Genomic DNA, 26,348 nt, shown 5'->3' on the forward strand with positions numbered 1-26,348 from the left:
TCAGTGTGACAAGGGTTCCCCTTTCAACTTGTTTGAATCCATGTCTGCCCACCACTTTGTCAGGTTTATGTACAGTGGTCACCCCAGTTTCATCGACATTCCATATGTCTCTTGGTCCAAATTGTTATTTCTGTAGTACTTCTGCTACATTGTCGCAGAAAGCATAAACATTTTCTCTGTTGAAGCTACTTGCCCTGGCAAGGCTAGTTGCCTCTGGCTTTCTTAGCGACAGCGTTGGGTGCCGCTTTAAGAAGCCTGTAAACCACTCCGAGCTGGCTTTTTCCTTTTCTGCCCACATTGGCGCGAACTTCAGCTGGTGTGCCACAGCAAACTGGTAGGCAAGTCTTCTGACCTCACTTGGCGACGGACCAAAATAAATGTCAGCTGACCTAGTAATATACTGAACAAGCTGCATCTCCAAATCAGGTGAAAAAACCTGCCGTGGCTTTGTATATGCAACTGTTGTTGGCATGGCTGTCTGACTGACTTTCAACTTCTTCTCTGGTAAACTTTGACAATACCGAGTCAGAATACGGTAATTTATGGCAAAATCCTTCGCTGTAATCCTGATTGATTTGTTCTGCAACTTCACCTGCCTCACTGCCTTTAACATTATGCCAGGTGGTGTGCTGCCATTCTGTCTTTCTTTTATAATTTCTAACCATCTTTCTTTCCTTCCTTCCTTCCTTCCTTCCTTCCTTCCTTCCTTCCTTCCTTCCTTCCTTCAAAAACACATTTCCTCATTGCAATTACATATTCAGTACAGGCTTATCACGCCCACCTTCCCATCTACTATCCTTGTTGCCACAATGCAATTCATAACACTGCTTCATACAGTGTCATAAATTTAGAGTTGTGTGTGTGGATATACTGTCTCATACAGTAGGCATGTAGTGTGTCAGTAGACACACACATGCCAGAGCCTGTCTTGTGTAGTCCAGGGATATGTCTGCTGCTCTAAACTATACATGTATATATAATAATCCATTTGCAGTAACATTTAAGACTTATCAGAGCTGATTACACTATCACCATTTTTTTGAGCATGTTCTCTGTGTCTATGTATACTGGGGCAAGTTGTCACATGTGAAGACTTTCCCTAAGGTCATTGAGACAACTTGCCCCAAACTGACATGTGTGCTAATGTTGGCTAAATCTCAAGTTTAGCTCAACATAGGACTGCAGCTAAAGTATCAAAAGACACGTTATTGTCTCCTCTACTTAGTGCAAAATTATAATTTTGAACATTCATACCTAAAAGTTTTATTGCATAAAATGTAAAGTGCCAATTTTTAAGGGGAAAAATAAGGAAATATCCCCTCAGATTAGAGTGACCTTGACCACATGTGAACAGGAAGTTGACCATAGAACATGTAGTCAAACAAAGTAGCTATTTGAGATAGTGCCTCTAGTGTTGGAGAAATGAACAGTTTGACAACTTACCCATGTGACAACTTTCCTCGCTCTCCCCTACTACGCTACTCAGAATCAAATACAAATTCACTATAATTGTAGGTTACCAGGAAGCCGCCCAGCACAATCAATGAACCAACAGCATCGCCTAGGGCTATACGTTCTCTCCCAGACTCGTGGCTAGACATTTTGGAGTGTAGCTTAAGGTAACTAGTCCAACCCCTATGCATAATAATACAGTCCACACTCAAAGGGGATTACTCAATTTTGTTTAATTTTGGAGTATAGGCTAGACCAATTATACACCAAAGACATCCTAAATCAGTTTTGTTTTGTGGTTTTCTGCAATGTATAATATGCAGTAGGCTATGTATTGTATAAGGCACAATCATAATCTTTATTCAGTTTTTTTTTCTTCAGGCTTGGTCTTATAAGCCTATGCGTATGCATAAGCCCTAATATGCATATGGGTGTTTTGAATTAATAATCACCATAGAAAGCGCTTTCCATTTCATTGTTAGGCTTTGCAACAACAACCATGTTTTACACTCTGTTTCAACTTGCTGTTGAACTTCTTTCTTCAAATTGATCGAGTACAGTGAGGTGAGTTTTAAAAGCATGACACTGTTTTGATGATAAGTGTTGGATGTGATTTTCAATTGCATTTGCATTGATATCAGAGTGGTTAGAGGGACAATAGAGCCCTGAGTACCGGGCTGTTAGGACCTGATGGTAGTTAGTGAGTTGGGTACTACCAAAGCATGTCCAGAGTGCATAATAGGAGAATACCGTTACTCAACGGTCACGTGGAATTTTACTGCGGTCTTGACTGCTGGTGTGGTGATAATACGTCACTGCAACAGCCCTATAGTATGGAGGCCCTTCTGTGATTGGTAATGTGGTGATTTTAAACTGCATCATATTAGTTTGTTATTAACAGTAATTTACTAATAGTCTGGTTAAACCAGACTGACCATGGCTGTGCACAACGGTGAACGCAGCATTCACTAGGCTAATATACTAATGCTGCGTGTTAAAATCCTACATCTTCACTGACTGACTACAAGTGTTCTGGGGTGTTCTAGCCATGTGTATTGTTATCTCCCCAACAGGCCGTATTGTACTCCTCTGGCAATCTAAAAACAAATATGGAATGTGCCAAGCGGAATGTTCATGTCTTGTTGTTTATATTTAGGCTAATATTCTAAGAGTGTGTAGCAAGGGAATTTGTGCTTGATTGTTTATAGTATCAATGTTGTTCATGAACAAGACTAGTTCAATGAAATGGTCTGTTAAGTAATTTTACAGTTAAGTCCCAGATGTTAAATTGCTCTCACTGTGTCTTTGTTTCTCCTACCTGTACTTTGTGTGCCTAGCTCTGTTATGGCATGGCTCAAGAAACTGCAAGAACAATGGATATCTTTTTTTTTCTGTGTCTTTTCTAAAAACAAGTTTCAAAAACCGAAATGTTGTTTTCTGGCTTCCTGCACTTGTATGATTTGTGTGTGTCTGCTGTATTGTGCACTGATTTCTAAATGACTGGAGTTCTATTGTTGTGCAAGTAGCTTTGAAATAAAATGTTCAACTTTATTGATCAAGCCCTTGTATCAGTCATCACAGCGATTTGGTGTCAAATTCAAGTCTGTCATTGCAGAGATTCATTCTGAGGAAATGGACCAAAGGATACAGCTAAAGCACTGGGAAAATGTTATATAGTAATACAATAGTAATATCACAGTATTTTAAACCAACAGTAATGTAAAGTAGTGAAAGGATGAACAAAACCCATAGGCTTTAATGTATAAATTAGGTTTGAGGGATGACCGGTGAAATCGGCTCTGTCTGATGATTGATTCTTCAACCACTTCAAACTTGACAGGTTGATTGTTTCTGTATCCATAGGAAAGCACAATATCACCATCTGCTGGCCTGTATCTGTCCTACAGTCGGTGTGTTTGTCTCTTATGTCCGACTGGATTCAAACCTGGGTCTTTGCGTGCCAGAAGATTGTGTTAGGCGTTAGTTTGGGGAACTAATGCAAGTCTTCAATAAATTCACATTCTGATAATATGCCATTTCCAGCTCCAGGTAGATTAAGATAAGGTTTAATGGATTGTGGACTGCCCCGATTGACAAAAGATACCCAGGAGTTGCACGGCTCCAATTCCACATCTGCCCTGTCATGCCAGCTTAGAAATTAATTAGACTGCCTGAAGGGAGATAGACACAAACAGATTACAAGCATACAGTACACGTACAAATACTCTCCATTCGAAAATAGAGATTATAAGGGATTATATTTCATACTGAGTTCTCAGATGCAAAATTGAATGTTTCCATCCCCCAAATTTCTAACAATAGCAATGTTGTTTAACTATAAGTAAGGCTTAATGGAGGTAGGCTTGGATTTGCTTGTTCAGAAATTACAGAGAGGGTTAGACATGGAGATCCTATAATTCACCATGAAACAAAGCAGGATCTCTATGATGCTAGAGTTCTCATAATACCTTGTGTGTGTAGTAGAACAGGTGTAGAGGAGAACCACGAACGTCACTCTCTGGTCTCACTCAGATGAAGACAGCACGCTGCCCTCTCATCCTTGCTGTGCACCACCTCAGAGCAGGCGTGAGCCCCGATCCATACGGCCCGGCTCCGGCCTGTCAGTCGTTTCAACTCGCTCGCCAACGATATTCCTTTTCGCCGATCCTCGCGAACTGGTCTGACACAGTCTTCACGCTGAGCTGTCTGAGGTTATTAAAGTTATGACTAGTTACTCCGGAGAAATAACCCCAATATCGGTCATTACGAAATAGTGGGATTTGTTAGATTGAGACATTTGCAAACTGTTCTTTTGGTTGGACTGGTCTTGCCATCCTAAACACAGCAAACATTTTTACAGAAACATATTTACAGTTACTGACAAATGAAAAACAAATGGCCCATGCAGGAAATCTAAAACATTTGGCAATCAACAACAACTGAAGCATCACACAGACACACACAATCACTTATATCCTTACCTCCTTTCCCTGAGCCTGCTCCCGGAGTCTGAGAATGAACTTCCCCTGACCCCTCCACCTCCCCTGGGCCTGGAATACACACTCCTGGTCCAGGAGGGTCCTCTGGGTGGGTCTGGCAGGGAGCCTGCGACCCAGGGGCTCCTTGACCACCTCCTCTATCAGAATGTAGTCGTTGGCGTTGCCCGCAGACAGCAGGACGCTGGACTGTGTGGCTTTGCTCAGTGTCTGCGAGTGAAATGGAGATCAGGTAAAGGCATGATCTATCATTTCAACATCCTGCAACTCTGTTAAGCTAAGGGATGTAGTTATGGAAAGGTAACCGCACCCAAATTCATAGACTGAGCTTCGTAGACTGATGCAAGTACTGACAGTCTATTTGATTCTCTAATCACCAAGAACATCTTAAACATCAAGAGTGTGCCTGACTCCCATATACCTGTTGGATGAGGTCATTGGCTGTGATGTGTCGGGGAGCTCTGAGGGTCAGCTGTGATTGGTCAGGAGACACTCCATGTACTTCCACCAGGAAGGAATCATCCTCCAGTCCACAGCTTACCTCCATCTCTATATCTGTCTTCCCTTCATTCAGAGGCTGAAACAAAGGTGAATAGTAAACTTATGGTTAAAGGTAGTGTTTTTTTTACAGACATCAATAATAGTATAATTAATAATGGCAAAGAATGGCATAACTGGTGAATTCCACACAGACATCGAAAGGAACAGGGTCAGCTGCAGTTCAGCAGCCCCAGAGCAGTTTTGGGGGTTGAACAGGTTGAGTAGAGAAAATACCAAAATTATTAGAATTCCAGACTCTGAAGCAACAAAATGGGAAAACTGTGCAACGACTTTCTTACCTACTGAAAGTCATACATGGGGCGGCAGGTAGCCTAGTGGTTAGAGCGTTGGACTAGTAACCGAAAGGTTGCAAGATTGAATCCCCGAGCTGACGAGGTACAAAATCTGTCGTTCTGCCCCTGAACAAGGCAGTTAACCCACTGTTCCTAGGCCGTCATTGAAAATAAGAATTTGTTCTTAACTGACTTGCCTAGTTAAATAAAGGTAAAATAAAAATACATTTGATCATAAGAGAACGGAACAGTGATTTTGAGTAAGTTGGAATGCACCCAGACCTTTTCTCTCGTTTTGAGGCACACTCTGCCCAGGTAGCCTTCATCAGGGTTCCAGCTCTGAATGACCCTGAGTATCTCCTCCTCAGGCCTGATGGTCCTCTGCAGGAGAGGCTTTCGAGCCTCCCCCCTCTCACCCCTACTCTCCCCCCTCTCCCGGGGTAATGTCACCCTCTCTTCCATCAGGAAGCAAGAAGAGAGGGAGAAGCGAGTGGAGGAGGAGAGGGATGGATGGATCTAGGTGGGAGAGAGATTAAGCATTATATTGTTTCAGTCACTTTGCTGAAATGAATCTCAAAGATCCAGATCATCTTTACCTCTCCCCCCTCAAAAATACATTCCCATAAGAGTTTCAGATACAATGGAGTTGCCCAAATGTGTAGAATGTGGAGGTAGAGCAGGTACAGTATATGGTGAAGTGAGAAGATGTAATGCTCACTCACATTGTGTAGGAGCTGTCTGGCAGTGGTCCTCTCACTCACACCCACCACTATGAAAGGCTCAGGCCCAGGGACTCCATGTACGGTGACCCTGTACTGCACAGAAGCCCTTCGCTCCTCTGTACTGAAGAGCTGGGACACACACACACACACACAGCATGAGTTTAGGGGTAATGCAGGGCCGAATCAAAATCCTGCAGACTGACCGAGTTGCTGTCCAGGACATTAGTAGGAAAGAATCTGCACTACACATTCACTCACTAGACACAGTCCCTACACACTTCACTCAATATTACTGTACACTACACACTATACACTCACCCGTGATGCAGGCTGTGAACCTGCTGCTCCACTGTCTTCAGTTCTATGGCTGTAGATGAACAGACTAGAGACTGGCAGGGCCTCGTTGTGCTGATTCCTCAGCTGCACATGTCTGTATCCTGCCACACACACACACGTTTTGGAAATAATTGCCACTGTTAGTATTGGGAATATAATGCTCTCATTTGACAGCATTGTAGCTTTTTCTCCCTTCAAGTTTCTTTTACCCTGCTCTCTCTTTTAAAACAAACTTTATATGGGCATAGCATTTCTACAGTTCTGTGTGAATTCAATTAGCTAATCAAATTTTTAAAGTTTTATTTTATTTTTTTCTGTAAAGTATAGGAATTATTTCAACACAGACCGTTTTATTGGATAGCGGGAAAAATATTTAGAGAATCCGTTAGCTGAGCCAAAGCTGCCAAGCATAGGCTTGATGTGACAGAGAGACTTCATGTCTGGTCTCAGAGTAATGTGGGAACCAATGGGACAGGACTGGAGTACCAAATGTTCCTGAATGGGAAAGCACAACAGTCTCCAAATGCGTTTTGTGCATCCCTCAAGAATGAATGAAGCAAGCCGATGATTTACAATGAAATGTTTATTTACAAAAAGCCTGGTTTAACAAAAAAGTAATGCATCGAAAATAGTAAATAACAAAAAAAGAAGGGCCTGCATTAAAAACACAATTAGACGAAGGGGCAAGAACATTTAGGCCACAATTTGGTAATGAGTAGTAGTCCCAAGGAGTCGCAAGGTGTCAATGAAGTTCCAGATCGTGGGTTGTCTGGTCTTCTCAAAAAAGAACCCAAGTGACCGATACCAGGCCTTCACTACGCTGTTGGTCTTCCAGATGTCTTGTAGGACAACATCGTGGTAGTTACACATTTCTAGAATAAAAATATATCAACTTGTTAGACATTTTATTATTTGTCCCATTGTCATCAATGCTATGGCCTAATAATTAATAACACAACAAATATCATCTTGGCCTAATATACCTAGGCTACTGTTTGTAACGTCATACCCGTGTTATATTCCGGGGCTTTCTCTCCAGTGCCAATCCACGTCTTCTCAAAGTTCTCCAGAAAGGTGGACAGCTCCGGTACCAGTTTCCTTCAGCTCCTTGAAACACTTCACCACGTCAGCCGGCAGAACAAATGCGAGTGTGTAGAACATCTTGATGTGGTGGGTCGCAGGCTCTTCAGCACTTGGAACGCACAAGTATGTGTTGCAACAACGTGTTTGCTAAAAAATATAAATATAATATTAGATGGCATGTTCAATTCAAGGTGTTTTGCCCTATTTTGTAATAGGACACTTTATTAGACTAAAGCAATAATTTAAATTTAGTCCTAGTTTTATTTCATGTGTAGGCCTATGGCAGCACAAATCTGAATATAGACCTACAACAATAATAAAACACATTTAAACAGGCCTACAATATAATATAAAAAACCATTTGTAATTAGGCTATATAAATTGTTGGTACATACCTCAGACTTATCCGTCATAACAATATAGGCTGCTGCATAAACCACTGACTCCATCATGCAGGTGGGGTGCCTCCTTTCTGTGCATCCTGTGAATGGTGTGTACCTCCTGGCACAAAGATGGGATCTTCTTGAATGATCCATCTGCAAACAAATGCTTGCATGCCCGACCGAATTCTAAGTTGGGTTTGTTGTGAAGATAAGAAATCTGTCCTGGTCCACTGTCGTGCTGGAAGAAATGGTGTTCATGGCCTTGTTCACGCGTGGTGCTATGATAGATCTCAGGTAGGATTGACCAGGTTGGAGAGGGTTGCAGGTAGGTCGGAATCGGAGAGGGTTGCCAGTTCAGACGGCGTCGGGTCTCCCCCATCTGTGACTCCCGCCTCAAGGATGACGGGGTCGGGAAGAGTTCTAGGTTCAGCCACGTCTTTACCTGCTGCCATGCCATGGCTCTCAGGGATGGTTTCAGCCAGTACCGGCGGCGCCTGCTTCTTCTTTTGCCGGTGATTCTGTAGGTCTACACACTTTTTTACGTTGTGTACAGGGTTGTTTCTGACAGTCTCGGACAACTGATGACTCCAAAACGCGGCGGTGTCTGCTTTCCTCGGTCTCCAGATTCCTCTTCTTCAGATTATTCAACTCCTATTTACTGTCATGTTCCATACCTGTTGACCTGTCACCATTCCATCCGGGTCGTAGTTGTGTTCTCCTGACACGTTGGATATATTGGTCCCCCAGTCAGTGAAGACCATGGGTGGTCCCCCAGTCAGTGAACACCATGGGTGGTCCCCCAGTCAGTGAAGACCATGGGTGGTCCCGCAGTCAGTGAAGACCATGGGTGGTCCCCCAGTCAGTGAAGACCATGGGACCTTGGAACTTGTGAGAATTATTTGATGCACATGCAGTATGAATTGTTTTTTGCAGGCTTTTGTTCCATTTTGTAGATGTAGGCATCATGTTCGATCCTGCTTCCCGGTATTGAGAGGGTCACTGCTTCAAGTGAATTGAAATTGAAAGCTCTACTTGTTTTGGTTGCCGGTACGGATGGATAGCTCAGAGAGTCTGCTCTTTTTCTATCGATTGTTTGAATGACAGTTGAGGAGTAGTAGCTTGGAAGGGTAGCTGTTGAGGAAAGGAGTGGCCTATTTGTACAAAAAAAATATTACGTTTATATATATATTTTTTTTTACCAACTAGGTTATTTGCAAGTCTATTGTTGGACTATCAAGGTCCCTCCAAAACGATGTGTTAATAGCTCTGACAGCTCTTGCAGTTTCTGTGTCCTTGCACAAACAAAAAGGGTCATTTCAAACAGAATAGTTTGTGCATGAATTAGGCTCATTATAGCAGCATATAGGCCGACATTTGCATTCAACAGTAAGGCCATAAGCCTAAAGTTTGGAATGTCTGGAGTTTTAATCATGACTGCATTTTTCTACGCTAATTTGGTAATTCGTCTTGTTTTCATCTGAAAGGACTGTAGCTGTACCAGGTTTGGGTCTTCTAGTCTTTTAATAAAAAACACAATCTTTGTGTGTGTGCCTGTGCTTAAAATGAGGTTAGTCCATGGAAGATAAGTCAGAGATAACATTCTGTAGCATGTGTGTGTCTCTGTGTGTGTTTTTTCAGAGTGTCTGTGTGTGTGCCTACTGTACCTGTCCTGAGTGCTCTGAGTGGTATGATCCTATGAGCCGTGGTCTGGGAGCTGTTATGTTCCACCACAGTAAACCGTAGGAAGGCCAGGTCAGCCATGAGTATGGGGAAGTGGAAGCTCTGGTTCCATATGGGGTTCAGGGGGTTACGGTGGATGGGTTTGGTGCGGAAGTGGCACCCGTCTGCCTGCATGCCCATGATGTCTACCTCGATGTAGGGATTGCCTGCTGTGGTCCCTGGGCATACATTCTGACCAGAGATGACCTGGAAGGAATGGAAAGAGATAGAGAGAGAGAGGAGGAGGGAGGGCGAGAGGAGAGAGAGAGGAGGAGGGAGGGCGAGAGGAGAGAGAAGGAAGGAGGGAGGGCGAGAGGAGAGAGAGATGGAGACCGAGAGAAAGACGTCAATAAAAAAACGTTGCATTAGATTAACTGAACAAAAAAGGAAACCAGTTGACACTGCTACTTTTGCGGATCACTAGCTACTTGTATACTACTGTTATCATGTGATTGTACACTGAGTGGACAAAACATTATAAACACCTGCTCTTTCCATGACATGGACCAGGTGAAAGCTATGATCCCTTATTGAAGTCACCTGTTAAATCCACGTCATTCAGTGTAGATGAAGGGGTGGCGATAGGTTAAAGAATGATTTTTAAGCCTTGAGACAATTGAGACATGGATTGTGTATGTGTATGTGCCATTTAAGAGCGTGAATGGGTAAAAAAAATGATTGAAGTGCTTTAGAACGGCTTATGGTAGTAGATGCCAGACGCAGTGGTTTGAGTGTGTCAAGAACTGCAAAGCTGCTGGGTTTTTCACACTCAACAGTTTCCCATGTGTATCAAGAATGGTCCACCACCCAAAGGACATCCAGCCAACTTGACACAACTGTGGGAAGCACTGGAGTCAACATGGGCCAGCATTCCTGTGAAAAGTTTCCGACACCTTGTAGAGTGCATGCCCCGAAAAATTGTGGCGGTTTTGACGGCAAAGGGCTTGCAACTTAATATTAGGAAGGTGTTCCTAATGTTTTGTACGCTCAGTATATGTACAGTGCATTCAGAAAGTATTCAGACCCCTTGACTTTTTCCACATTTTGTTGCATTACAGCCTTCTTCTAAAATGTATTAAATCGTATTTTTCCCCCTCTTCAATCTACACACAATAACCCATAACGACTAAGGAATAACTGAAATATCACATTTACATAAGTATTCAGACCCTTTACTCAGTACTTTGTTGAAGCACCTTTTACAGCCTCGAGTCTTCTTGGGTATGACACTACAAGCTTGGCACACCTGTATTTGGGGAGTTTCTCCTATTCTTCTCTGCAGATCCTCTCAAGCTCTGTCAGGTTGGATGGGGAGCGTTGCTGCACAGCTATTTTAAGGTTTCAAGTCCGGGCTCTGTCTGGGCAACTCAAGGACATTCAGAGACTTATCCTGAAGCCACTCCTGCGTTGTGTTGGCTGTGTGCTTAGGGTCGTTGTCCTGTTGGAAGGTGAACCTTCACCCCAGTCTGAGGCCCTGAATGCTCTGGAGCTGTACTCTCTCTGTACTTTTCTCTGTTCATCTTTCCCTCAATCCTGACTAGTCTCCCAGTCCCTGCTGCTGAAAAACATCCCCACAGCCTGATGCTGCCACCACCATGCTTCAACGTAAGGATGGTGCCAGGTTTCCTCCAGACGTGACGCTTGGAATTCAGGCCAAAGAATTCCATCTTGGTTTCATCAGACCAGAGAATCTTGTTTCTCATGATCTGAGAGTCTTAAGGTGCCTTTTGGCAAACTCCAAGTTGTCATGTGCCTTTTACTGAGGAGTGGCTTCCATCTGGCCACTCTACCTTAAAGGCCTGATTGGTGGAGTGCTGCAGAGATGGTTGTCCTTCTGGATGGTTCTCCCATCTCCACAGAGGAACTCTGGAGCTCTGTCAGAGTGACCATCAGGTTCTTGGTGTCACGTCCTGACCATGGTAAGCTGTCATTTTCTATGGTAGAGTAGGTCAGGGCGTGACAGGGGGGTTTATTCTATGTGTTCTATTTCTATTTTCTTAGGTTCTAGTTTTTGTATTTCTATGTTGGTTTGTTTGGGATGATCTCCAATTAGAGGCAGCTGGTCCTCGTTGTCTCTAATTGGAGATCATACTTAAGTAGGGGTTTTTCTTCCTGGGTTTTGTGGGTGATTATTTTTGAGTAGTGTTTGTCCTCTGCGTCACGGTTTGTTGTTTTGTCTATTCAGTTATTTGATGTATTGCATAGTTCACAGAGTAAATCAAATGTGGAACTACACACACGCTGCACCTTGCTCCTCTCCTTTTGACATCCGTGACACTTGGTCACCTCCCTGACCAAGGCTCTTCTCCCCCGATTGCTCAGTTTGGCCGGGCAGCCAGCTCTAGGAATAGTTTTGGTGCTTCCAAACTTCTTCCATTTAAGAATGATGGAGGCCACTGTCTTCTTGGGAACCTTCAATGCTGCAGAAATGTTTTTGTAACCTTCCCAAGATCTGTGTCTCGACACAATCCTGTCTCGGAGCTCTACGGACAATTCCTTTGACCTCATGGCTTGGTTTTTGCTCTGACATGCATTGTCAACTGTGGGACCTTGTGTAGACAGGTGTGTGCCTTTCCAAATCATGTCCAATCAAGTTGTAGAAACATCTCACGGATGATCAATGGAAACAGGATGCTCCCGAGCTCAATTCGAGTCTCATCGCAAAGGGTCTGAATACTTATGTAAATAAGGTATTTCTGTTTTTTATTTTTAATACATTTGCAAAAATGTCTAAAAACCTGTTTTCGCTTTTTTTATTATGGGGTATTGTGTGTAGATTGATAAGAGGGGGAAAAAACTATTCAGTCAATTTTAGAATAAGGCTGTAACGTAAACAAAATGTGAAAAAGTCAAGGGGTCTGAACACTTTCTGAATGCACTTTATACATCCAACTATTACTGCTATATACTCACAGTGAGAGAGAACAAGGCGGGGCTCATTCCCTCTGGGTCTCTGTCCAGGGGGCAGAAGTTTCTGTAGAGTGGGCAGCTGGCGTCCCACAGGACCGGGGGCTTCAGTACATACCCACAACCCCCGTTAGGCTCAAACATGGCCGCGTTCAGCTGCAGGGGCAGGTCTGTCAGAGAAGGAGAGAGAGAGAAATATGGTCACTTTCAGAAAGACTCAAAAAGAGGTTTGTGCTCCAACAACTAGAATTTCAGACAGCCAATGCCATTTTCAAGAAGGATGTTGTCGACTTGTGCTCCATTCAATTGACTTCCCTCATTCAACTTCTGAAATAGTGAATTTGCCAAACCCCTTGTCCCTTTGTACTTTCAACTGAATGCAGACAGCGCCAACTCATTCTGCCAGTAGGTCTAACATGGTTTGCTTGAATGAAGCTAGCCAAATGAATTTCCCACTTTAGGCATAATAAAGCAAACATGACTTAGTTGACGACTCCTAGCGTCTAGCTCACCATCGGTCTGGTAGTTGAGAGCGACCAGCTGTATTCCATGCAGCCAGAAGAGTAGGGGACTGGGGTTGGTGGAGTCGATACGTGTGGCTGCCGGGTAGGTCCGCAGGAGCTGGGCGCTGGTGTGTTGGATCAGCTTCCGGGAGTAGCGGCGACACAGGCGTTTGGCGGCGTTCTCATTGACTGAGGAGACGTGGTAGCATTTTGGGGTGCGGATGAGGGAGCTGAGGAAGGCATTACAGGTGTACGGAGGGGAGGTGGGTGATTCTTCCCAGTTGGGACGGGGGCCCTCTGATGCTGCTCCTTCAGATTAAGGGGAAAGGGTTATGAGAGATGTGTGTTAGAGATATGTGTTTGTGTGTGTGTGTGAGACACACTGACCGCAAAGGGTTTAACTTTCAAGTATATCCAAAAGATGTCTAGGAAGTAGTAGCAGACCCTTAGCATTGAGTTAGAACTCTGTGAGTATTGGGCCCATCTGGGTCACAGATAGATAGTCACGGGGCAGAGAAGAGTAGCCTACCTCGCCCTGGGGTGCGCATCACTGTCGATGGGTCCCCTGGAAAACCTTTCCCTGGGGGATTCCCAAAGATGGACCTCCTGCCCTTTCCTCTAGAAGAAAGAACTTCTTTTCTCTCTTTTCTCTCCCTGGGAGTCTCAGATGGAGTAGGAGTGGATAGACCTGGGACACACACACAAGTCATCCAAATGTGAAAATAGTGAATACCTTTGCAAAGGGGTCTCACAAGTGAGACAAATGCTTCAGAGATATTATATAGGCCTATACCTACAATTATATCAAAAGACTGGAAACAAACCTATTTACAAAGAATTGTATAGTTTGTTTACAGAAGAGGATGTAATGTAAGGAAGTACCTGGGAATTTGACAGCTTGACAGTAGATCACCAGATCTGAGAGCTCCTGGGCTATCTGACGTCCTTCCTTCTTGCTTCGAGGCAGCTTGAATTCTTCCTCCAACTCCTTGCCAAATACCTGTGTGTGTATGTGTGTGTTGTGTGTGTATAAAAATACAAAAGAGACAGAACTATTTCAGAAAAATACTAATATCCATCCATGTCAAATATGTATTTTTAAATGTTTAACCCCATGTCTCATGCTGTGATTAATCAAACATTAAGGTACAAACTGGTTAATTAGCTTTTTTGTTTCTGTATTTACTGGATCCAACCAAATGTGACGAATGGAGATGGAGGACAAACTCACCTTTCCTTTGTTGTGAGTAGCACTCTCACATTTCTTCATCTTCTTGGGGACTTCGTCACTGTGTTCAGTCTGTAACTTCTCCCCTGATGAAGACTTTCCCTCCGGTCTATCCTCCAAGATATTATCTGTATCAGTGTAGACATTTCCAGCCAAATACATTATTATTGCAGTCTAAACAAAAACACGCACTCATTCAGTATAATCTAATTTGATGTTTTCGGTGACAAAGAACTATGTAACATTCAAACATTTGGCCAAAAACTATTGGCTTTCAAGCCATCTCTTGTCTTTGACCCACTTGGTAATCAGATTGACTGTCAGTGGATACTCATTCAGTAGATAAGAATCTTTTGAATATCACAACCCCCTTGTGCAACAGACACAGTCACAGCCAGTGGACTAGAGCACTGCACAAATCTATTCAACAACAGGACAACAAGCATGCGGTGGGTTTAGCTAATCTTAAGTGATTCATTTGATTACTTGTATTACCTTCTGGGACATAAGAAGCAGGAGATAAAGTGGGGACGTCAGCTGCAGAGGAAGAGTGAGTAGGGGGTCACAGGATGAGTAGAAGAATTGGGATAATTAAAAGTATGCTGTCTGAGGGTATTATGAGGGTGTTACGACCCAAATGGCTTGACTATAAACTGGCAGACACTGGGATGCTATTGATGGTGTGATCATACCATCAGATAGTGATTCGTACTCATAGTCGTATTCATCCTCATACTCTTCTTCCTCTTCTTCCTCATTGTTGATGGTTGGGAAGGGAGGAGGCATCACACTACTGGCCTGAGCATGCATCTGTGCCAACTGGTGAGCCTGTATCAGGAAGAGTTATTTAGGACAATCTTAGTTCATTCTAATTACGTATCAGTGTACCATCATTTTAGGTACATACAGTACAGCACATGATATAGATAAAGGAATTGGATCAGTAACTGTTAAGACAACTTTTGTTTAGTGTGTTCATTATCAGTGGCCTTGCTTTCTGTTTGAGGATGTCCACCGGCGTCTGGTGAGCTTTCAGCTTCTTGTTCTTGAGGAGGATTTTCCCCCTCAGTTGCCATGGTGATGGCAACAGCGGGTCGTCCGAGAAATCACTCCCAAACAGGAACTTTGTCACCAGTTTATCCCCAAACACAGTCTGTTGAAGGACAACACACAAACACACCATCAGAGTTCTAATCTGTTTTTCTAAGGGAGACGGATCAATTATGATTGACTTATTAAAGGCAATGTATATGTTCCGGTTCACTAACTCTATACCTAATCTAAACTCTTACCCTAACCCCACCCCCTCTAACCATAACCTCACCCCCTCTAACTCTAACCCCACCCCCTCTAACCCTAACCTCACCCCCTCTAACCATAACCTCACCCCCTCTAACCCTAACCCCACCCCCTCTAACCATAACCTCACCCCCTCTAACTCTAATCCACCCCCTCTAACCCTAACCCCACCCCCTCTAACCATAACCTCATCCCCTCTAACCCTAACCTCACCCCCTCTAACCCTAACCCCACCCCCTCTAACCCTAACCTCACCCCCTCTAACCCCAACCCTAACCCCACCCCCTCTAACCCTAACTCACCCCCTCTAACCCTAACCCCACCCCCTCTAACCCCAGCTCCACCCCCTCTAACCCTAACCCCACCCCCTCTAACCCCAACCCCACCCCCTCTAACCCTAACCCCACCCCCTCTAACCCTAACCTCACCCCCTCTAACCCTAACCCACCCCTTCTAACCCTAACCCTCACCCCCTCTAACCCTAACCTCACCCCCTCTAACCCTAACCCTAACCCCACCCCCTTTAACCCTAATCTCACCCCCTCTAACCCTAACCTTCATTTGTTTTGTTGATCTGCCGCCTGAATATCCACTTTCTTGAGTAAAACACCAACAAGCATGAGTTCCCATTTAACATCTCAACATTTCAACAATGAACTGGACAGGATAGTAAGTAGGCCTACTCACCTTGAAGATGTTGGCCATCTTTCGTTGCTGCGGCAGGGAGCAGTGATTCTCTATGGACAGCATCACAGGCAGGTCAGAGGTCACGAAGGCTGATCGGTTCACTGCTTCCACCACATCCTGCAGGAATGGGAGGAGGAACTGGATTACATGTGCGGCAGATAGCCTAGCGGTTAGAGAGGCGAGCCAACAACTGGTGGGTTGCCAGTTTGAATCCCGGTTTGACAGGAAAAATCTGTCGGGAAGTGAGCTGGCAACCCGAAATGTTGCTGCTATCAAATCCTAGATGCTGTTGTGCCCTTGAGCAAGGCACTTAACCCCCCCACAACAACAGCCTCCCAGGTGCCCAGTGTGGCACGCTGCACCTCTCCAAAACTGGTCTATGTATGTGTGTGTCTTTCGGAGGGGTTGGGTTATAAGCGAAAGTCACATTTCGGTTGGACCTTGTGTGCAATTGACCAATAAAGTGATCTTATCTTTTTGAGTTCAACTCAGCTCAAACCTGCTCAAACCAACTCAACTCTGTTTAATTCAACCCAACTGAATTCAACCCAGATCAACTCAACTTACCCAACCCAATTCAACTCAGCTCAATTCAACTCAACACACCTTGAAGGGTATGCGGGTAGTGAGGGTGTGTCCATGGTAGATGATTGGCATGCCATCGTCTCCATCCCAACAGTCCAGTTCAACACTCCTGCATCCCTGCAGGAGCACCTGAGACAACAAGAAACCAAACAAACAATAATGTAGCGACCTTAGCACCACACCTAGAGACCTCTATGGCTTGGATCAAGAAGGTTTGGATCTCTTGATGTAATTGGATTAGACACAAGGACTCAGGTTCAAGCCCTGATAGGGCTTCCCTCCAAATCTGCTACAGGAAAGGCTTTTCACTGACAGTTTATTAGCACAACAGCTGTATTGCTGTAAACTCAATCGGTTTGAGTAAATAACATTACATGGAGTATTATCCCCATCATGGTAACACCGAGTGTTCTGATTCTCACCTGGCTGTACAGCTCCACAGATGACTCTCCCTTGAGTTGGTGGGCAGTCAGGTAGGTGTTGTGTGATGTAGCGATGTAGTAGTAAGACAGAGGGTACTGGAGCTCTAACACATTCAGCTGAGACTCCTCCAGTTTGGAAGCAGAGTTGTCCTTGTCCATCAGATACCTTATAGCAGGGGAAAGCAAAGTTTATTTCTGAATTGTGGTTCTTTTTGGCTCAGTTTGTAAGAGCATGGTGCTAGTAATGTCAGGGTCATGGGTTCAATTCCCGCAGGGATCACAAACGCATACTAAAAATACTGACCGTGCAAATCCCTCAAAGGACATCCAACCAATCTGACGCAAACTGGCAGACGGTTCAAATTTCTGAAATACACAACACATGTCTCTTACACTAATTCAGTGGAAGATTGTCTGACAAAAGACAAAGTAGAAAGTATACACACACACACACACACACACACACACACACACACACACACACACACACACACACACACACACACACACACACACACACACACACACACACACACACACACACACACGCACACACACACATGCACAGACACCGACAATGACACACACACACACACACCTGGATGATTCTTAGGACTTCATCATGCGAGTGGTTCTCTCCCTGACAGTTGACCAGGAAGTCATTGAGGTGCATGATGGTCATGCCCAGAGCTCCCAGCGAGACACTCTCCACGCCAGTACTGTTGGTCACGATGCTGGCTGCAGCTATGGCGTCTGAAATATGCTTCTGATTGTCTGACATGTGTCGCTTGATCCGGATGGAAAGGCCAAGATCCAGGCTGTTACGTGTCAGAAGGTCTAGCATGGGGGAAAATACAAATAAATATTTACAGACTTGACTTCAAAGCAAATATGAGTAGCTGAGTATATGTTAGGGCACTTAAGGGCTTTTCACACTGCACATTTTCTGAGCTTCCTGTGAGTTTGTAGTTTGAAGACTTATTTCTAGCCTGCTGTTATTTCTAGCCCGATTCCAGATCTGTTGTTGCTTTTCTCACCAACGCCAGTGGTCCGTAGCAAGCCAAGCATTACTATACAACACATACAGATCTGGGACCAGGCTACATTACTCCTATAGAATCTAAATGGAATTGACCCCAACTGGGCAGGTAACTCACCCAGGTCTGGCTGCAGTTCTGTGACTGTGTCGTCGATGCTGAGGTGAGTGTAGAGAGGAGCAGGCTCAGAGGCAGACTGACCACAGGGCACAGCATGGGCATCAAACACATCTTTCAGGTCCTTACGACTCCGGATACTACACACCAACATGGGAACAAAACATGTAGGCCCCAATTCACTCAATTGTAGGTCATGCTAGTGAGCAAATCAAACACACTACTGAAAGCCCTATCTGGAAAGCCACAATCTGCCATTGATTAAATACTGGCTATATTTTACACTGGCAAATACACTGGGAAAATCACAAGGAATGTACCTTTTATCAACAGTTAATTTATTACACAATTTACAGCATAGATAGATACATGTTGATTTAGAGCAGATTACCTGAAGGACTTAAAGAGCTCAATAAACTCAGTAAAGCTCATGGTGCCATCTGATACCATGAGGTTCTGGAAGCTCTTTGATTGGCTCTTACCCCGGCTAGGTAGTGTCTGATTAGACCTATTACTGAAGCGAGAAGCCAATAAAAATACACATTAAAAGAGATGTTATGTGTACCGAATTCCAGCACAAACATCATCACACACAAATGACTGAAACATTAAGCATATACACACTCACACACTTAAGCAATAAGGCATGAGGGGGTGTGATATATGGCCAATATATCACGCCTAAGGGCTGTTCTTATCCACGGCGCAACGTGGAGTGCCTGGATACAGCCCTTAGCCGTGGTATATTGGCCATATACCACAAACCCCAGAGGTGCCTTATTGCTATTATAAACTGGTTACAAACATAATTAGAGCAGTAAAAATAAATGCTTTGTCATACCCGTGGTATATACCACGGCTGTCAGCCAATCAGCATTCAGGGCTCGAACCACCCAGTTTATAATGAATATACCCCACTTTGTAGCATATTACCCCGGTTGAGCCTTCTGATTGGAGGCTGAGGATGAGGAGGAGATGGAGGAGGAAGATGTGCTAATGACCATGGATCTACTGCTGGAGGGGGAGAGAGGCCCTGGAAAACCATAGGAGCTGTTGTCATCTTGGTCGTGGTCTTGGTCTTGGTCCATGTTGTCTGTTGGGTCCGGTGCACTCCGCACTAAGATATCCCAACCACTCTTCACCTTATGTGACACCATCTCATCATCTGTGGCATCCCCACTGTCCCCCTATCACCACACGCACAAACACACAACACACACAAACAATTTAGTTATTTTATTGAAACTGACTCAACATGCTCTTTCAACCCAGCACCAGGAATTTGTGCAGGAGTTCTCTAATCTCTACGGAAAATACGTTTTCTCACTCTAGTCACAGCCTTCTTTTTCTTTTTATTAGAGCTACCAGTCTTCTGATTGGAGGTCACAGTGAGATGGCTGCTCTTCTGAGATCCAAACTTCTCCATGCTACCAGCACCCACACTCCATCTCCTGCCTCCAAACAGCTCGATGGCCTGGGCTAGTGTCGGACCCTCGTACCTGCCATCCTCCTAGAAGACAGAGGAACACTGTTGAAGTGCCCGAGTCCAGGACTCACTCGTGTCACGATTTTCATGACTGGTGACACCATTAGTGTCACCTGTAGTGACTCTGACTCAGACTGGAACACTATGGAATTGGGACTTAACTCTGACCTGAGGTTTAGTAACTTGACTCCATCACTACATCACAGTCCCTCACCTGATAGAGGTTGATGTACTTCCTACGGAGCCACTGCAGCCTTTGATCAGGGAACCTCCTCATCCTCCTGTGAGCAGCTAACAGGGCCTGCAGCCCAGAATACACCATCCTAGCTGTGTTTCTGGGGGCCACAAAGTGTAATAACCTGTTGTCTGTTGTATGGAGCCCATAGAGCAGAGTCACCCCACACTCCTCCAGGCTCAACCCACATGAGAGCTTGTTCTGCAGGCATACCGCCTGAATGTCAGCCCCTGGATGGCCCATGAAGACAGCTTTAGCCACGGAGAGATCCAGGAATCCATCCGCCAGGCCTTTCAGTATGGACTGCCCGCAGTACTGAGGCCTGCAGTGGGGGAGTGTCTGACCACCAGCCCCTGACCCGGTGGGGCTCCGAAGCTTGGATGAGTCAGGGACAAGGCTAGAACCAGGGAGGCCCCCACCACCACTATGGAGCTTGGCCCAGGTGAGGACACAATTGTCAGGTTGGAGTCTGAGCAGGCAGTGGGCGGTGAGGTGGGAGTCCTGATCGTAATGGATCACAGTAGCGCCCTGCTGGAGGAAGTGCTGCACGTGGGGGTGGAGGGTAAGGATGTACCAGGGGATGAGCTCCGTACCATGGGCAAAGGCCTTCTGAGTCCTCTCACCACTACCCTGGAGGTCTGGGTCTTTGCCCTGTGATAGGTCAGATGGGTCACCCACAGAGTCGGAGAGATCGCCCACGGTGAACCTGACCAATTGCGGAGAAGAGGGTTTTCAGGAGAGGAAAATTACCCCCAAAAACATTCAAATTAATGCAGATTATATACAATTAGACACCAACACAAATATTTCTAAAGAAGCAAAATGCAAAACAAATGATAATGCATTGACAATTATATTTAACACAATTAAATATTGAAATGAGGAGCCAACTTCACCTAGCTTGTATCAGATAGCAGATCAACATATCGTATGGTGTTGTGGTACCAGTGTTTCCAAATTTTATTGACACTCTCTAGCACAATCACAGACAAAATCCAGCACAATCCACTAAAAAGTTAGGTGCTTCCATTGTGAACACTTACTGGTTGCGGTAGCCGTCCATGAAGGAGTTTTTACGTGAACCAGGGATGCTCCCATCACCAGCCCCTCCGGACTCCTCCCCATCCTCAGACTCCATACTGCGGTTGCAGCTACGGATGGTCTGTAGGATGTTATTGACGGTTCCTTCCTTCTCTGGTTGGTTGAGCCCATCTGGCCCCGCCCGTTGCAGGAAGTTGTCCTGTCCGTTGTAGTCAGAGAGAAACTATGGAAAGAAGACATGGTGGTGTTTAAGATGGGAACAGTTACTAAAGTATATTCATGATGAGTCGGGTTGCGTGGAGATTCACTTTTGGCCTAAAGGGATGGACTTTGATAAGAAAAAGGTCTAATGCACTTGATATTTGGATGGAACTAACTAAGGACTTAATTGGTCCACACACACGCAAACAGTTGTGAAGAAGGCATGACAGCGCCTCTTCCCCCTCAGGAGGTTGAAAAGATTTGGCATGGGCCCTCAAATGCTCAAAATGTTCTACAGCTGCACCATCGAGAGTATCTTGACTGGCTGCATCACCGCTTGGTATGGAAACTGACCAGCCCTTGATTACATGGCGCTACAGCGAGTGGTGTGGACAGCCCAGTACATCTCTGGGGCCCAGCTCCCTGGACCTCTATATCAGGCGGTTTGAAAGGAAATTGTTAGACTCCAGCCACCAAAGCCATAGATTGTTCTCTCTGCTTCTGCACGGCAAGCGGTAGCGGAGCAACAAGTCTGACACCAACAGTCTCCTGAACAGCTTCTATTCCCAAGCCATAACACTGCTAAATAGCTAACAAAATGGCTATACAGACTAGCTGCATTGAGCCTCCCATTTTGTTTTTATTTTCCCACTGACTATGCACACTCGCACACTCACTCTATCCACCCTCTACACACACACTCACTCACACATACACATACTGACACTCCAACACACATACACCACACACACATTTCATTTGCTCACACACACAAAACACGCACACACGTTCATACTGACTCCACAGACAAGCGCACACACTCACATACAACCATCACACACGCTGCTGCTACTCTGTCTATAATATATCCTGATGCCTAGTCACCTTAGCGCTACACATATCTACCCTATACCACTCCAGTATCCCTGCACATTGTAAATATGGTATTGGCACTGACCCTGTATGTAGCTTCTTACTTTCTCATGCTCTTCTTATTACTATTTCTTGTGTTTTTGTTCTACTTTACTTTTTTTAATAGAACTAAAAATATTGATTACTGCATTGTTGGGGAAGAGTTTGCAAGAAAGGCATTTCACTATACTTGGGCATGTGACAATACAATTTGAAACGTTAAACTTGTTATTTAAATGTCTTGTAAGGAATATCACAGAAGGAAGTATGGGAAACAACAGGTGGAAACAGGTGCAGTGATGTCAATGCTCTAACTTGATCCTAGATATGTTTTTACTGTCTTGACAACTCCTATGGCCATTGTCACACCCCCCAAACAGATCTGAGACCAGGCAAAAAAGGTATCATTCCTCACCTCCACAGAGTCCTGTGAGCTGAGGCGTGGTCTGAGGCTGATCAGGCTAGCTGCTCCATCCAGGGCCTCCCCTAGCTCTCTCAGAAAGACCCCACAGAAGGGCACTACCCTGCAGCCCGGGATGTGGAGGGCACGCGAGACCACCTTCCTGTACTCTGCAGACGTCTCGTGGTGCGCCATGGCATCCTTCAGGGCACGCATGGTCTCGATGTTTGACTGGTCCATGAACTGCCACATCTTAAGCACCTTGCGAGACCTGAAGGGTAGGATGGGGAGATGCTGAGTGTGAATAGAGAGATGATGAGTGTGAATAGAGAGATGCTGAGTGTTCCCTTGAATAATTGGTTCTATCTTTGTTTCTACCTGAGTCCAGCCAGGAACTCCATGACGGTGTTATAGTTTCCCATGTTCCAACAGCACCTGGCCACATGGACCAGACATGAGAACACCTCTCTCTTCTCCTCCATAGAACCGGCTGTCATAATCATCCACGTCACCCAGGAGCTCACCTGGAAAATACAGTAACTGTAAGTGTAACAAACTGGGTGCGAATCCTGGGTTACCTTTGTGTAACAGGACTGCGTTAGCCTATTGAGCTAAAGCCAAGGCATTAGCTCTGGAAGCCAACACAAGTCTTCAGGGGCCTCATTTAAAACCGTTGCATAAATTTCACACTCAATTTCTGTATGCGCCATTTCTGAAAAGTCTGTGCACATACTATACATACAGTTGAAGTCGGAAGCTTACATACACTTAGATTGGAGTCATTAAAACTTGTTTTCAACCACTCCACAATTTTCTTCTTAACAAACTATAGTTTTGGCAAGTCGGTCAGGACATCTACTTTGTGTATGACACAAGTAATTTTTCCAACAATTGTTTACAGACAGATTATTTCACTTATAATTCACTGTATCACAATTCCAGTGGGTCAGAAGTTTACATACACTAAGTTGACTGTGCCTTTAAACAGCTTGGAAAATTCCAGAAAATGATGTCATGGCTTTAGAAGCTTCTGATAGGCTAATTGACATCATTTGAGTCAATTGGAGGTGTACCTGTGGATGTATTTCAAGGCCTACCTTCAAACTCAGTGCCTCTTTGCTTGACATCATGGGAAAATCAAAAGAAATCAGCCAAGACCTAAGAAAAAAAATTGTAGACCTCCACAAGTCTGGTTCATCCTTGGGAGCAATTTCCAAATGCCTGAAGGTACCACGCTCAACTGTACAAACAATAGTATGCAAGTATAAACACCATGGGACCACGCAGCCGTCATACCGCTCAGGAAGGAGACGCGTTCTGTCTACTAGAGATTAACGTACTTTGGTGCGAAAAGTGCAAATCAATCTCAGAACAACAGCAAAGGACCTTGTGAAGATGCTGGAGGAAACGGGTACAAAAGTATCTATATCCACAGTAAAGCGAGTCCTATATCGACGTAACCTGAAAGGCCGCTCAGCAAGGAAGAAGCCACTGCTCCAAAACCATCATAAAAAGCCAGACTACGGTTTGCAACTGCACATGGGGACAAAGATCATACTTTTTGGAGAAATGTCCTCAGGTCTGATGAAACAAAAATAGAACTGTTTGGCCGTAATGACCATCGTTATGTTTGGAGGAAAAAGGGGGAGGCTTGCAAGCTGAAGAACACCATCCCAACCGTGAAGCACGGGGGTGGCATCATGTTGTGGGGGTGCTTTGCTGCAGGAGGGACTGGTGCATTTCACAAAATAGATGGCATCATGAGGGAGGAAAATTATGTGGATATATTGAAGCAACATCTCAAGACATCAGTCAGGAAGTTACAGCTTGGTCGCAAATGGGTCTTCCAAATGGACAATGACCCCAAGCATACTTCCAAAGTTATGGCAAAATGGCTTAAGGACAACAAAGTCAAGGTATTGGAGTGCCCATCACAAAGCCCTGACCTCAATCCAATGGAAAATGTGAGGGCAGAACTGAAAAAGCATATGTGAGCACGGAGGCCTACAAACCTGACTCAGTTACACCAGCTCTGTCAGGAGGAATGGGCCAAAATTCACCCAACTTATTGTGGGAAGCTTGTGGAAGGCTACCTGAAACGTTTGACCCAAGTTAAACAATTTAAAGGCAATGCTACCAAATACTAATTGAGTGTATGTAAACTTCTGACCCACTGGGAATGTGATGAAAGAAATAAAAGCTGAAATAAATCATTCTCTCTACTATTATTCTGACGTCACATTCTTAAAATAAGGTGGTGATCCTAACTGACCTAAAACAGGGAATTTTTACTAGGATTATATGTCAGGAATTGTGAAAAACTGAGTTTAAACATATTTGGCTAAGGTGTATGTAAACTTCTGACTTCAACTGTACATAAGCCTACTTCAATGTTAAATATCAGCTACTAATTTCAACTGTATACCGGTATTATAAACAGCACTGCCTATGATATTGCAAAACTTGAAATACATATAGACTATCTATTTACTAGGCTATTAGGTCCAAGTAGTGTCGATCATTGTCACGGATGGGCTATTGCACCAGATGACCACACCAGGTTCCACTACTATCAGCTAAAAACAAGAAGAGGCAGCTCCAGCGGGCAAGCGATCACCAACACTGGACAATTAAGGAGTGGGAAAACATTGCCTGGTCCGACAAATCCCGGTTCCTGTTGAGTCATGCTGATGGCAGAGTCAGGATTTGACATAAGCAGCATGAGTCCATGGACCCATCCTGCCTGCTGTAATCGGTACAGGCTGGTACTGATGTACCGCCGTCCAATATGCAGAAACTGCGTGATACCATTGCGTCAGCATGGACCAACATCCCTGTGGAATATTTCCGACTTGTGGAATCCATGCCCTGAAGAATTCAGGCTGTTCTGGAGGCAAAGCGCTGTCCGACCCGGTACTAGATGGGTGTACCTACATGGCCGGTGAGTGTGTTCTGCAATGATTATGAAAATAAAATAAGTAGGAAAAGATTCTTATGTCTAATTATAAGTTTTATTTTATACCCCTTCTTTCTCCCCAATTTTAATGTTGTCTCATCGCTGCAACTCCCCAACGGGCTCGGGAGTCATGTCATGCATCCCCCGAAGCACGACCCGCCAAACCACGCTTCTTAACACTCGCCCACTTAACCCAGAAGCCAGCGGCACCAATGTGTTGGAGGAAATACCATTCAACTGAAATCCGAGGTCAGCCTGCAGGCACCCGGCCCACCACAAGGAGTCGCTAGAGCACGATGAGCCAAGTAAAGCCCCCCTGGCCAAACCCTCCCCTAACCTGGACAACACTGGGCCAAGTGCCTTAAACCACTGCACCCTAATTATAAGATTTCTATGTCCTAATTTTTTTAGATTCTAAAAATAAAACAGATTTTCACTTCTCAATAATGGTTGCCTTGTTAATACGTTTTCCTGTTTTTAGTTTTTTATGAATAAGCTTTTCATCTTATTCTCCATTTGCACAAATATTACTTACCAGCTTGCAATACAATATTTCAACATCTAACAGATGTAAGCACATCTGTATGCATGGTCTAAAGTTTGCGAGGAGGTGAGCACATTCTCACTTCAAGTAAAATTTGTACAAATGCCCACTTTTGCGTGAAAACTTGCGCATGCACATTTTAGGGGACATTTTGTACGTGTGCACGGTTTATAAATGAGGCTCCTGGTCTCAGGCACAGTTACTCTGGAGGTGGACCAAAGATGCCCCATGCTGAGACACATAGCAGGTTAGTTCCTAGCTAGC

The 26,348-nt window shown here is 44.6% G+C and overlaps 1 protein-coding gene across 1 annotated transcript in view; it reads right to left on the reverse strand.

Moving 5' to 3' along the window:
* Nucleotides 1-2,844: 2,844 nt before the first annotated feature.
* Nucleotides 2,845-26,348, reverse strand: part of LOC115153352 (1-phosphatidylinositol 4,5-bisphosphate phosphodiesterase epsilon-1-like) — a 40,734-nt gene continuing 17,230 nt past the window's right edge. Inside the window, exons 5-33 of the mRNA XM_029698705.1 lie at nt 22,963-23,108; nt 22,600-22,855; nt 21,074-21,294; nt 20,010-20,736; nt 19,637-19,819; nt 19,243-19,496; nt 18,701-18,823; nt 18,313-18,449; nt 17,754-17,992; nt 17,460-17,521; nt 17,156-17,321; nt 16,755-16,862; nt 16,149-16,265; nt 15,157-15,315; nt 14,855-14,990; nt 14,658-14,699; nt 14,166-14,290; nt 13,817-13,934; nt 13,464-13,622; nt 12,944-13,243; nt 12,438-12,601; nt 9,470-9,731; nt 6,322-6,440; nt 6,004-6,132; nt 5,564-5,797; nt 4,870-5,025; nt 4,434-4,658; nt 3,921-4,158; nt 2,845-3,623 (exon numbers count right to left, since the gene is read on the reverse strand). Of these exons, the coding sequence (XP_029554565.1) occupies nt 3,964-4,158; nt 4,434-4,658; nt 4,870-5,025; nt 5,564-5,797; nt 6,004-6,132; nt 6,322-6,440; nt 9,470-9,731; nt 12,438-12,601; nt 12,944-13,243; nt 13,464-13,622; nt 13,817-13,934; nt 14,166-14,290; nt 14,658-14,699; nt 14,855-14,990; nt 15,157-15,315; nt 16,149-16,265; nt 16,755-16,862; nt 17,156-17,321; nt 17,460-17,521; nt 17,754-17,992; nt 18,313-18,449; nt 18,701-18,823; nt 19,243-19,496; nt 19,637-19,819; nt 20,010-20,736; nt 21,074-21,294; nt 22,600-22,855; nt 22,963-23,108 (5,262 nt within the window). The 3' untranslated portion in view covers nt 2,845-3,623; nt 3,921-3,963. The remainder of the gene's footprint in view (nt 3,624-3,920; nt 4,159-4,433; nt 4,659-4,869; nt 5,026-5,563; nt 5,798-6,003; nt 6,133-6,321; nt 6,441-9,469; nt 9,732-12,437; nt 12,602-12,943; nt 13,244-13,463; nt 13,623-13,816; nt 13,935-14,165; nt 14,291-14,657; nt 14,700-14,854; nt 14,991-15,156; nt 15,316-16,148; nt 16,266-16,754; nt 16,863-17,155; nt 17,322-17,459; nt 17,522-17,753; nt 17,993-18,312; nt 18,450-18,700; nt 18,824-19,242; nt 19,497-19,636; nt 19,820-20,009; nt 20,737-21,073; nt 21,295-22,599; nt 22,856-22,962; nt 23,109-26,348) is intronic.

Source organism: Salmo trutta, chromosome 18 (assembly GCF_901001165.1).
Source record: "Salmo trutta chromosome 18, fSalTru1.1, whole genome shotgun sequence".
Classification (NCBI taxonomy): domain Eukaryota; kingdom Metazoa; phylum Chordata; class Actinopteri; order Salmoniformes; family Salmonidae; genus Salmo; species Salmo trutta.